The sequence below is a fragment of the Podarcis cretensis genome, assembly GCF_951804945.1.
Source record: "Podarcis cretensis genome assembly, chromosome: 2".
Classification (NCBI taxonomy): Eukaryota; Metazoa; Chordata; class Lepidosauria; order Squamata; family Lacertidae; genus Podarcis; species Podarcis cretensis.
Window position 1 is genome coordinate 107861278 of NC_137171.1, and position 13748 is coordinate 107875025.

Sequence of the window (13748 nt, forward strand, 5' to 3'; positions counted from 1 at the left end):
TGAGCCCCACTGTAGGAATGGGCTCTGCTGCTCTTTTCTGGGAGGTGAGAAAGAGAGAGAGAGAGGAAACCTCAGCACCGCAAAACGGAATGGAGTCTTCCAAGCCGCTGGCCCACAGGAGGCTGCCTTATATGCCGCCTTGCGTAGGATGGCTATAACATTACGCTGACTTGGCTACGGCGCGCCCAGACTCCGGCCTCCTGCTCCACAGCCCACGTGCCCGCAGCCCGGCTCCGGGTTCCAATCCCCCGGCGCATGCGTAGAAATGGAAGCCGTCCGCCCAGCTCCTCCCTTGACCTGCTTGCCTGGGCGCATGTGCGCTGCGATCCCTTTTCCTCCTCCTCCTCCTTCTCTCCCTCCCCCTCCCCTTTTGAGGAAGCTGCCTGGGCGCTTCCTTCTCTCTACCTGATTTCCTCCCGCTCTGCCCTCCCCTCGCGCTCGCGCCATCGGGCTCGTGCGCGCGCGCGCGGGCAAGCTCCGGCCGGGCAAGTAAGCAAGCAAGCGAGCGAGCAGGCGGGCGGGCAGGCAGGCAAGGCAAGGCGGGCAGGCGAGGAGGGAGGGAGGGAGGGAGGCGAGCAGGCAGGCGGGCGGGCGACCGAGCAGGAGCAACGACCCAGCCGGCGCCGCCGCCGCAGCCAAGATGGAGTCGCGGCTGGCGCGGCTGGCGCTGCAGGGAGCGAGCGGGCGCGCCTAGGGCTCCCTCCCTGCCTGCCTGCCGCAGCCTCGCGAGCCCTTCCTGCCGCCCCATGGCCTGGCCTCCCTCCGGCGCCCCCTCGGGTCTCCCCTCGGCGGGGCTCCCGGGGCCCCTCCGCCTCGGCCAGTGAGCTGCTGCTGCTGCTGCTGCTGCTGGTGCCGCCGTCCGCGCGCGCGCGCCGGTGCGCCCCTCTCCTCCTCCTCGCCGTCCCCGCGTGTCGCCGCCGCCGCCGCCGCCGGGGCCCCGCGCTCTGAGCCTCCCGGCCGCAGGATGCTGCCGTCGCAGGAGGCCTCGAAGCTGTACCATGACAACTACATGCGGAACTCGCGGGCCATCGGCGTGCTGTGGGCCATCTTCACCATCTGCTTCGCCATCATCAACGTGGTGGTCTTCATCCAGCCCTACTGGATCGGCGACAGCGTCAGCACGCCCAAGCCGGGCTACTTCGGCCTCTTCCACTACTGCGTGGGCAACGAGGGCAACAACCGCGAGCTCACCTGCCACGGCTCCTTCGCCGACTTCCGCAGCATCCCCTCGCGCGCCTTCAAGGCCGCCTCCTTCTTCGTGCTGCTCTCCATGGTGCTGATCCTGGGCTGCATCACCTGCTTCTCGCTCTTCTTCTTCTGCAACACGGCCACGGTCTACAAGATCTGCGCCTGGATGCAGCTGCTGGCAGGTAAGGGGGGAAGCGGGGCCTCGGGGGACCCCTCCCCACCCATACACAACTCTCTCTGCCCCCAGTACACCCCCCTCCCCAAAGGACCTTCCTCACCCCCCACACCAAGCCAACCCAAATTCCAAAGGAGGGAGGGGAAAGTGTCGAGATGGGGAAAAGTGGGGCGCTTTTGCCCCACAACTTGGATGGAACAGTGGGCAGAATTGGGATAACCAGAAGTTTCTGTGTCCGGGACGTTTGGCTAAATGGTGATGAACCTGCTTTTAAGTGGGCTGCATGGGAGGAAGACACACAGTGAGTTAGGCTATTTTGGAACATTTAGTTGTTGCAGTATTGTGCCATAAAGGGATACCCGTTTTCCCGGGGCAGGAGGAGGCCAACAGAACCAGCTCCTTTCCACTGGTTTGATGAGACTGAAGGTTTGATGAGACCCACTTTAAGCCAATGTGGTGACCTCCACACATTTTGGGACTCCCATCAGCCCTAATCGGCATGGCGGTTGGGTCAGGCATGAGTGAGAGTTGTAGTCCAACAACATTTGCAGGGTGCCATATTGGAATGGAAACTCTAGGGCCTAGAAAGACTTGCTAGCCTAGGCTCCAGAGTGCCCTAGTAAGTACTGGAACGTAAGTGTTTCACTAAGCTTGTGGAATGTCTCTGGCTCTTGTGAGGTTGGGTGTATGTGTGTGTGTGTGTATATACACACCACAGTATGTATAGTAATCTGCCTGTCGGTGCTTCTCAACGAAGTGTGATATGTGAATCTTGATGTAATTTCCTCTGGGGTTAGGCTGAAATAAAGGACAACGCTCTGACATGCCTTTCCCTTTTCTCAGCGTTCAGATAAATTACTGGGAGCTCTTTTAAAGCTTAAACAGGAAATTCCTTCATCTTTAATTTTAAATGTATCCAGAGATGTATTGATTTAAAACCAGCTCAGGGACTAAATCCTCACCACAGGGAGTTTGAGAAATAATCCTGAGGATTGGTCAAGCATCTTGCTGGCTCCGTTGCTCTGTCCAGGGTGCTGAAGGCATCAAGAGGAACTGACTGCACTGTGCAGAATGTTTGGTTGCAATGGCTAGGAAGGCTAGGAGACTAGGATCATAACCCAAAGGCATGGGCCCAGATTTCTGCAGTTTAGGTCAGATAATGCAGACCTGAAGACAGGTGTAAATGAACATGTAAGGACTGATAGAGGAGGATTTGAAAGTCACTATCCTGAATTAAGGGGGGATCTCGGCAGGTGTTTAACAAAAAAGGGTACAGAAGGGTGGACATCTCTTTTACAAATAGGTGCAAGAAGGCTGCCCCCTCCATTGTAAAAGCATTTTAAAGTTTAAGCTCTGGACTAAGTTGCAGGGACCAGCCTAAGGCTAGAAGACCTGAATTTTAAATGAGCCAAGATGCCTAGCTCAGCACTGAAGGAAGAGGTGATGAGTGAATGTCTGATTAGCAGGAAGTATGTCCGTCTAAAAAGTGCAACTAGGCCTGGTTGGGTCAGTACTAAGGTTGTTGTTTTTTGTTAAGGATGGGAGTGGGGGGGGGCAAAGGTGTTCAGGGTGCCTCTTCCTCTTGATAGACCACATTTAAAATGATGGGGGTCAGGATATGCTGTAGCCTCCCCAGCAAAGCACAGAGATCCCAGCAAAGTTTCAGTTGCACTGCTATGAAGGAGGTGTGGTTTGGCAGAGAAGCAAAGGTGGTTATGGGTCAATCAGGTGGGCTACTAGAGACCCATAGAGGTCTATACAATCCACCGTCTGCTCTGCTTCAGGCTTTCCCAACCCAATGCCCCCTCCCCCGGATGTTGCTGGACTACAACTCCCATCATCCCTGACCACTTGCCTTTCTGGCTGGGGATGATGGGAGATGTAGTCCACAACATCTGCAGGGCACCAGGTTGGAGAAGACTCCTCAGTTTGTACACAGGCGGGGAAGCAGTTTACCAGCTGCTTTTCCCTCTGTACTAGATATGGCCGGGGGGGGGCAATGTTTGAAGGTATGGCATTATTATGTTTAGATGTTTTTAATCTATTTATCTTGATATTTTATTTAATGAGCTGGTGGTTCATAAATATTCTTATAAATATGAATAAATAAAAGTATCTAAGGGTATTGATGGAACATATCCACCACTTCCATGGATATCAAAGGCTCTAGAACAGTGTCTCTCCCTGTCTCCTCCCTTGGCTGCTGTTTTGTATAGCTCAGATATGGGGGAAGCTCTGTGGCCCTCCAGATGTTTTCGGACTACAACTCCCATCAGGCCTGACCACTGGCTGTGCTGTCTGGGGCTAAGGGGGGATTGGAAGTCAGCAGCATCTGGAGGGCTGTCCACATTCTCCATCCCTGATGTAGTGGAAAGCCCACACTGCAGTCCCTGCAAACCCTTCTTAAGGCAGTATCACCATTGTCCTGTACTGTCGGGGGGTTGGACTAGATGACCCTTGGGGGACCCTTCCAACTCTGCTATTCTGTGATTATGCAATGAGAGGCTTGGTCTGGCAATGAGACTGGAGGCCCCAAGAAGAGAGGTGACCCCAGGTTGGTGCTCTCAACATGGCAAACCTAGATGCCTTGTCCTTGGTGGGCAGGAAAGGGTTACAGCACGGCCAAGTTTCCAGATAAGGGCATTCCACTCCCAAGCAGCACTTGGCATAGCAGATCGTATGTAACCCTTCCCCACCTCCATGGATCCTTGCCAGATTCCTTCAGTCGATTCTACCCACAAACCAACAGCACCGGTCCCTAGCCATTGTAGTGGAGAGTCAAGAATAAGACACTACTGAGTGGAAACTGCTTGATTCAGCTGCCAAAGAATTAGCAGAGTACAGAAGGAGTAGAAGAGGCTGCAGCTTGGAGAGCCACGGAGGTGGTGTAAGGATGGCAGTGGCAGGAGTGGAATTTTCAGCAGATAAAAGCTGTTTTCGGCCCATTAGCTGTCTTGTTCTAACTAATTGATGGACTAATGAGCCAGTGGTGGTTCATAAAACAGTTTTACAATGGAGGCTTTATTTATCAAAGGTAGCATTTTATCTTGGCTAGGTAACACAGTCAATTTATTTATTTATTTGTGTTATTTGTGTATTGAAAGGTGGTGGGATGTTCTCTTCAGCACGTTACCTGACCCGAGTGCCTTAATCTGAACTGGGAAATGCCCGAGCCCAGATTGTTTGCAATAATGCCAGAGGCTCCAAATAACCGTTTCACAAAGCTCTGTTCTATTTACAATGAATTAGTCAACTAAACAGGGCTGATTTAATTGATTTATCAGTTCATCATCTAGCTAAATCAGGAAGCGAGCACAGCCTGAGCATGGTGGTGGTTGAGAATTTGTGTAGCCCATTCAAGCGGATGCATAAATGGAGACACGGCCGGGGCAGGGTAATCTGGCTGTGGAAATGACCACACAAAGCACAAACATCAGCGCACATCAGGTTAAGGAATGGGACAGTTCAAGTTGGTGGACAGCGGAGACAAAATGTTGATCCTTTTCACATTCTGCACCAATTATATGCATTCCAGTATAAGGCTGCCCAGGTGTCTTAAACAAAGTACAGTGGTACCTCAGGTTACATACGCTTCAGGATACATACGCTTCAGGTTACAGACTCCGCTAGCCCAGAAATAGTGCTTCAGGTTAAGAACTTTGCTTCAGGATGAGAACAGAAATTGTGCTCTGGCGGCGCGGCGACAGCAGGAGGCCCCATTAGCTAAAGTGGTGCTTCAGGTTAAGTGCAGTTTCAGGTTAAGAACAGACCTCCGGAACGAATTAAGTACTTAATTAAGTACCATTGTAATATATGTGGGTGAACCTTCAAGAAAAACTGGTTTGTTTGTCAAAAAATAAAGTTTCCCCCAAAATAAAATTAATGATTCCCCCCCCCCAGTTGCCCCCTGCCCTCTGGTTACCCAGGGGGGAAATGGACAGATGGGGTTGAAGATTTCGCCTGCCCGACCACTTGCTTTATTCTAAAAGCAGACCTTCAAGAAAAGTAGCTCACAAGAGAGTTGTGTTTATTTTTATTCCGAGATCAGTATTTGAGAAACTACAGAAACTGTAATGATTCCTCCCACCACCCACCCACCCCATCCAAGAAATAATAGGAGGAGAGGTATACAGGCAACTGCCCATGTACACATATTCAATATGCGCACAACTTGTAAATGTGCATCACACCAAGCCCGGTGTTTTTAAAAATCTTAAAATTTTAAAAATTTTAAAAATCACCAAAACATCCTCAGAAGAGCACAGAAAAGTCTGAAAAGGCATGAAAACAGCGCCTAGCAATCCCATAGCCCAGGGGTCAGCAACCTTTTTCAGCCATGGGCCGGTCCACCTTCCTCAGACCATGTGGGGGGCTGGGCTATATTTTGAAAAAAAAAATATGAACGAATTCCTGTGCCTCACAAATAACCCAGAGATGCATTTTAAATAAAAGGACACATTCTACTCATGTAAAAACACGCTGATTCCCAGACCGTCCATGGGCCGGATTGAGAATGTGATTGGGCTGCATCCGGTCCCCAGGCCTTAGTTTGCTTACCCCTGCCATAGCCTTTGCCATGGCAATCCCAAGAGCCTTTGTACTGACCGTTGAGGCCTGTGGTGTGTTGGAGTTTGAGGAAGGAGGTTGTGTGAGAGAGTTGGGCATCAGGTAAGTGCTGGTGGTTTTTTAAAGGTTTTCCAGAGGTTTAAAGGGTGTCTGCAGGATTTTCCAATGGGTGCTTAAATGATACATGATTCCACATATGTGCCTGATGCCTTGGAACATAAGCCCTGCATAAATGGGAAGCTTAGATTTGTGGGTGGTGCTGTGGTCTAAACCACTGAGCCTAGGGCTTGCCGATCGGAAGGTTGGCGGTTCGAATCCCCGTGACGCGGTGAGCTCCCATTGCTCGGTCCCAGCTCCTGCCAACCTAGCAGTTCGAAATCACGCCAGTGCGAGTAGATAAATAGATACCTCTCCGGCGGGAAGGTAAACGGAATTTCATGCACTGCTCTGGTTTCTCCAGAAGCGGCTTAGTCATGCTGGCCACATGACCCAGAAAAACTGTCTGTGGACATACGCCGGCTTCCTCAGCCTGTAAAGCGAGATGAGCGCCGCAACCCCAGAGTCGTTCGCAACTGGACTTAATTATCAGGCCTGTATTAGTAAATGAGAATTAGCAGACAAATAAAGGAACCAGTTTGGAGGCTGCAACTGAGGAACAACTAGCTAATCAGCTTACGGAGAAAACTCCAACTCTGCCTCCCCCTCATAGCTAGTACCTTTCCTAGGTGTTTCCTAGATGTACCTTTTCTGCATGTTCCAGGTGTATCATAAGGTCTGGAAACTTCCCCCTCTTCAAAGGAAGAAAACTAGGAACTGTGGGAGGTGATGATCCCTTCCAATTGCATTTGCGGGGGTCACTGTGCTATAGAGAGAAAGAAAGAGGGAATGGCTTGAGGCCAGCCAAGCTAGAGGATTCTCATCCTGCTCTGCCAGATTATTTATTTATTATATTTGCTATAGTTACTCCCCTTGTTGTCCAACATTGGCTCCCAAAGCAGCTTACATTTAAAATCCCATCACAAGATGCAATTTAAGGAAACATTTGCCTTCGTTCATAGTGAGGGACGAGGAAGCGTGAGGTTTGCAGCTCACTATTCTGGCTTTTGGATGCGGGTGGCGCTGTGGGTTAAACCACAGAGCCTAGGACTTGCCGATCAGAAGATCGGCGGTTCGAATCCCTGCGACGGGGTGAGCTCCCATTGCTCAGTCCCTGCTCCTGCCAACCTAGCAGTTCGAAAGCACATCAAAGTGCAAGTAGGTACTGCTTCAGAGGGAAGGTAAACGGCATTTCCGTGCGCTGCTCTGGTTTGCCAGAAGCGGCTTAGTCATGCTGGCCACATGACCCGAAAAAAACTGTCTGTGGACAAACGCCGGCTCCTCGGCCTATAGAGCGAGATGAGCGCCGCAACCCCAGAGTCATTTGCGACTGGACTTATCAGTCAGGGGTCCCTTTACCTTTACTATTCTGCCTTTGCATTCTTCTCTGTTCCTTTGTTGTGTTGTTCTTGCCACAGCCTCTCCTGGCTATTTTTTTTTTTTAAAGATATTTATTAGGATTTCCAATTTAATACAAAAAGCCAACAGAAAACAAAAAAATGCACAAAAAATAACAAAAATACACAATTTAAAAAACACACAAAACAAAACAAATATAATTCCCATTACTTATTTCCATTACCTTGTTTTCCGGACCTCCTCTCACCTCCCCTTTTGTATTCCAGTTCAAATTCTTAACTCAGCAAATCCTTATTGTAACTTAATATAACTTATTTTAACTTATTGCTCAACCTTTGCATTACAGCTGGTAACCACTTAATTTCTGTCCAACATCATTCTAACATTCATTAATTTTACAATATTTCTGCACGTAATCTTTAAATTTCCTCCAGTCCTCTTCCGCCGACTCTTTTCCCTGGTCTCGGATTCTGCCGGTCATTTCTGCCAATCCCATATAGTCGATCATCTTCATCTGCCATTCTTCCAGAGTGGGTAGATCTTGTGTCTTCCAATATTTTGCGATAAGTATTCTTGCTGCTGTTGTCGCATACATAAAAAAGTTCTGTCCTTCTTTGGCACCAATTGGCCAACCATGCCTAGGAGAAAGGCCTCTGGTTTCTTCAAGAAGGTATATTTAAATACCTTTTTCATTTCATTATAAATCATTTCCCAGAAAGCCTTAATGCTTGGGCACGTCCACCAAAGGTGAAAGAATGTACCTTTGTCTCTTTGCATTTCCAACATTTATTATCGGGCAAATGATAAATTTTTGCAAGCTTGACTGGGGTCATGTACCACCTGTAAATCATCTTCATAATATTCTCTCTCAAGGCATTACATGCCGTAAATTTCAAACCGGTGGTCCAGCCTCTCCTGGCTAGTTCCTTCCTGCATTGTAACTAAATCCAGCTGCTGAACCTTTGCAACACAAAAGCTCTACTGTCGGTATATTGAGAGAGACAGAGAGATGGTCAGCTCTGAAAAGACTTCCACCATACAGCTCAGCATCAGTTGGGGCTTGGAAACTTGCATGAGAGATGTTGTGGGGCAGAGGGATTGTCTTAGATGTTAAGTCTCCTATCTCACCCACTCCCCGTCTTCCAAGTCACTAGTGGCTGCTGGGCCCTGCAGTGTCCCAGCCCAGTGAGAAAGGCTTTCTACAATGAAGCTGAATGTTGGAAAACTCAAGACAGACAAAAGAAAGCACTTCTTCAAAGAATTGTGGATTTGGAAGGAACTGCGAGGGTCATTTAGTCCAACTCCCTGCAATGCGGGATTCCTTTTGTTCAACGTGGGGCTCAAACCCACGACCCACGATCAAAAGCCTCATGCTCTACTGACTGAGCTATCACACAGTGCATAGTTGAAGTATGGAATCAGCTCCCTGAAGATGTAGGGATGGCCACCAACTTGGATGGTTTAAAAAACACACACAACCAGACAAATTCACAAAGAACAAGGCTATCAGTGATTAGTAGCCACTTTGGCTAGCTGTGCACGGCCAGAGGAGATATGATTTTTGTTGTTTAGTCATTTAGTCATGTCCGACTCTTTGTGACCCCACGTACCAGAGTACACCAGGCGCTCCTGTCTTCCACTGCCTCCCGCAATTTGGTCAGACTCATGCTGGTAGCTTCGAGAACAATGTCCAGCCATCTCGTCCTCTGCCGTCCCCTTCTCCTTGTACCCTCCATCTTTCCCAACATCAGGGTCTTTTCCAGGGAGTCTTCTCTTCTCATGAGGTGGCCAAAGTATTGGAGCCTCAGCTTCATGATCTGCCCTTCCAGTGAGCACTCAGGGCTGATTTCCTTCAGAATGGATAGGTTTGGTCTTCTTGCAGTCCATGGGACTCTCAAGAGTCTCCTCCAGCGTTTATGGTCCAGCTCTCACTTCCATACATCACTACTGGGAAAACCATAGCTTGAACTATACGGACCTTTGTTGGCAAGGTGATGTCTCTGCTTTTTAGCCATCTTCAAATGTCTAAAGGGCTGTTGCATGGAAGGTGGAACAAGCTTGTTTTCACCTGCTCTGGAAGGTAGGACCCGAACCAGTGGATTCAAATTACAGACAAGAGATTCTGACTAAACACCAGGAAGGCCTTTCTGATGCTACGAGCTGTTTGGCAGTGGAACGGACTCCCTTGGAAGGTGGTGGACTCTCCTTCATTTTTTAAACAGAGGTTGGATGGCTATCTGTCATGGATACTTTAGCAGTGACTCCTGCCTTGCAGGGGGTTGAAAACAAAGGGGCACCACCCCCTAGGAGAGATCTGGGCACTGTGAATATGGAGAGCGCAAAGAGTTGGCGTATTTAGGTTAAAGTAAGGCTTGCATTTCTCCCCTTCCTTTCCTAGGATAGACAAGAGGGTTTGTGCTGTAAACAGTGCCTGTCCTTAGATGGAAACGAGAAATAAAGGAGTCTGCTTCGAAGCCTAGTTCTAGCAAAGGGGAGCTAGAAGCAGTTTCGAGCGAGTTCAAGGCCATTCACACTAGAGCCGAAGAACAGGCATCTCAGGGTTGAGTGCAGTCTCAACCCGAGAAGAGAACGTCTCTGTTTGGAAACACTTTAAGTCTTCGCTGTCTAATTAGTGACTAACAAATCAGCGAAGGCTCTAATTAGGGCTTCCCAGAAAACTCCAGCTTAAGAGGCACTGCCTCTCCCCCCCCCCCCCGCACCCCCCAGGAAGTGGGATCTAATTAGGAGAAAAGATGCTCCTGTTATTCCAAACAGAAAAAGACCAGCCATCTGCCCTGCTGGAAACCCCAGTAACGCAGAACCACAGAATGTGGGTTTTTCCCTTCTTCTTCTTCTTCTTTACAAAATTCTCCCTATTCTAAAACCAGCCACCGTGACGTGTTCCAGGAAGGAGGAAAAATAATCATAATAATCAGGTGGATGGATGACTGTGCTCCAAGCTCACCCCAAAGTTTTGAGTACAGTGCTGGCTGGTCCATTAGGGCAAGTGGGGCAATAAGCTCCATCTGCCCCTGACTAGCCCTCCTTACAGATGACTAACTTTGTGGGTGGCATGGGCTGTCAACCCTCCTCTTTGGTCTTCCCTTTGTAGAACTCAGCAACGAGGGAAATGGAGTCAAAAGCAGGATTAGTTCATCATCACCATCACCATTTTTAATTTGTATACCGTCTTTCTACTGTTTACAAGCTGAAGAAACAAAAAATGTACATCTTATAAACCATCTAATGCAATACAAAAATGTGATAATTAAACGTAACTTTAAAATAGGCAACCTACATCAAAAAAGTAACATTCAACAATCTTTAGAATAGTATTAAATAATAATAATACAGTCATACCTTGGGTTAAGAACTTAATTCATTCTGGAGGTCCGTTCTTAACCTGAAACTGTTCTTAACCTGAAGCACCACTTTAGCTAATGGGGCCTCCTGCTACCACTGCACTGCCGTCGCGCGCTTTCCATTCTCATCCAGAAGCAAAGTTCTTAACCCAAGGTACTATTTCTGGGTTAGTGGAGTCTGTAACCTGAAGCGTCTGTAACTCGAGGTACCACTGTAACATATAAAAGTTAAACAGAAATCCACTCAACAGTTACAATAAATAATTTCTAAACTATAGTCAATAAGACAACAGCAAGCCACAGTACATAAAATAATGCAATACAAAATGGGAAGCAGAGACTAGAGGGTGGGGCAAGGCAGGTGGAAGGAATCCTTGCCTGATGGAGTCTCTCCCCTCACAGTTCTTCCTTTAGGACCAGCTCCCTTATGAGGACTCCAGTTTGTATGGGCTGGCCTTCCTCTCAGTGTTATTCTCTGAAGGCTCACCCCCCAGCCTCAGTAGTAGTCACTGGCTGTGGCTCCCCCTTCTGTTGGCCTCCTGGCCTTCCGCCCTACCAGCCCCAGGAGGAACCAGCCTCTGCTGCCTGAGTCTCCCCAGAGTAATCAGTCAGGGAACCCAAGGCGAGAGTCTTCAAGGAGGCTGTGCACGCCTGAATCTTCCTTCCCCTTGCCTCTTCCTCTGCAGATGGTGCTTGTCATCTTTAATTGTGAGCTATTTGGGACAAATGCATCGGCGTAGCAGGTGTTGGCAGAGGAAGCAGCCAGAGGGGCTGAAGGAGGAGCAGGGTGTGAACCGCAGGCAAAAATGCACAGCATCATACACCTTGGCAGGGGAAAATGTGGACCTCAGAGGACGGGTGGAAGAGAGAGGGATGAGAGCCTGAGCAAAGCTCTTTCAGCATAGCTTTCTGGTGGTTGGCTTTGGTTTTGCAATGCTGTGCTCAGGTGGGCAGCATTTCACTGGCCCCTGTGTCAGAGCGCTGCATGCCCAATTTCAGGTAGGTAGGCAGGCAGTGGTAGGACGCGGGTGGCGCTGTGGGTTAAACCACAGAGCCTAGGACTTGCCAATCAGAAGGTCGGCGGTTCGAATCCCCGTGACGGGGTGAGCTCTTGTTGCTCAGTCCCTGCTCCTGCCAACCTAGCAGTTCGAAAGAACGTCAATGTGCAAGTAGATAAATAGGTACCACTCCGGCGGGAAGGTAAACAGCGTTTCTGTGCACTTTACCTTTAGGCAGGCCGTGGTCAATCATACCTTTTTTGAGAAGGGATCTGGGAAGGGGGATTGGCAGCTTACAGGAACTGGAACCACAGCCCAATGCAGGAACACTGGCTCAGCAAAAAAAGCAAAACAAAACAAAAAAAGCCTCCAGGAGCCCCTTGCCTGTGTTTTCTTCTCAGTAGCAGGCCGGACAAGAAGGTTGGTGGCAGATGTGGGAAGGGGGGGGGGAGAGGCAATAGATGTACAGTGGTGCCCCGCAAGACGAATGCCTCGCAAGACGAAAAACCCGCTAGACGAAAGGGTTTTCCGTTTTTCGAGGCGCTTCGCAAGACGAATTTCCCTATGGGCTTGCTTAGCAAGACGAAAACGTCTTGCAAGTCTTGTGAGTTTTTTCCCTCCCCCCCCCTTTTTCTAAGACGCTAAGCCGCTAAACCGCTAATAGCGCTAATCCGCTAATCCGCTAATAGGGATGCTTCGCAAGACAAAAAAACCGCTAGACGAAGAGACTCGCGGAACGGATTATTTTCGTCTTGCGAGGCACCACTGTAGATGCTCCCTGGGGAATCTAGCAGGGGAGCTGGCAGAGCAGGGCAGCTGCAGCAAGAACAGGAGGGGAGAGAGAAGGAGGAAGGAGGAGGTGTGTTTTATTTGCGGGGGGGAGATTATTGCCCTCCACCTACCCTGAGTTAAAACCGATACTTTTTCCAGGAAGGTGTCTCAACCAACAAAGAGATAGATAATTCTCCCTCGTAAAGCAAGGAGTGCCAGATTTCTGTTCAGAGCTCAGCTCAGGTTTTGTCGACAGCGAGTGGCTTTCTGGTGGCAGTTATAGCAGTACAGCGGAACCTCAGGTTACAGACCCTTCAGGTTACAGATGCTTCAGGTTACAGACTCCACTAACCTAGAAATAGTACCTTGGGTTAAGAACTTTGCTTCAGGATGAGAACAGAAATCGCGCGGCGGCAGCGGGAGGCCCCATTAGCTAAAGTGGTACCTCAGGTTAAGAACAGTTTCAGGTTAAGAACGGACCTCCAGAATGAATTAAGTTCTTAACCCGAGGTACCACTGTATTGCTACTAACAATAATTTATATTTATCTGCCTCCCATCTGACTGGGTTGCCTCAGTCACTTTGGGCCACTTCCAACAAATTCATACATCAAACAGTAAAACATCAACCGTTAAAAATTTCCTATACAGGCCTGCCTTCAGGTGTCTTCTAAAAGTCAGATAGTTGTTTATTTCCTTGACATCAGATGGGAGGGCATTCCACAGGGCGGGCACCACTACCGAGAAGGCCCTTTTCCTGGTTCCCTTGTAAACTCACTTCTCACAATGAGGGAACTGCCAGAAGGCCCTCAGAGGTGGACTTCCGTGTCCGGGCTGAAGGATGGGGGTGGAGATGCTCCTTCAGGTATACAGGGCTGGTATACAACAAATTGCACTGATACTGCTTTTTTATATAGCGTTTTAGATTGTCTTCCCCAGCCACACACCCACACCCAAAGTGCTTTTCAGTGTGCATTGTGCTTTATCCTTGTTGACAGCTGAGCTCACTTAATGGGCCTATGGCAGAAGATGGTATAAAAACACTTCTTCCTGGTGGTGGATATTCCATTGGGGGAACGGCTCACCAAGTCTGCCCTCGGCCAGCCTCTATTTGCTTGCCTTCTTACTTGCATCCAGCCCAGAAGGTGGCACTGGATGTCAGCTTCCTCTTCCTTTGTCATCGTGTTGCCCCTTGTAGAAGCCGGCAGGGACAACATTCGTTGAATCTGCCTAT

General features: G+C 49.2%; 1 protein-coding gene across 2 annotated transcripts in view; it reads left to right on the forward strand.

Annotated features, from left to right (window-relative positions):
- Positions 1–335: 335 nt before the first annotated feature.
- The window catches only part of LHFPL4 (LHFPL tetraspan subfamily member 4), a 53518-nt gene continuing 40105 nt past the window's right edge, over positions 336–13748 (forward strand). Inside the window, exon 1 of one of the 2 annotated variants that reach the window (XM_079964108.1) lies at positions 336–1370. In XM_079964108.1, coding sequence (XP_079820234.1) covers positions 965–1370 — 406 coding nt within the window. In that variant the 5' untranslated portion in view covers positions 336–964. The remainder of the gene's footprint in view (positions 1371–13748) is intronic. The other variant, XM_079964107.1, reaches the window with a different exon arrangement.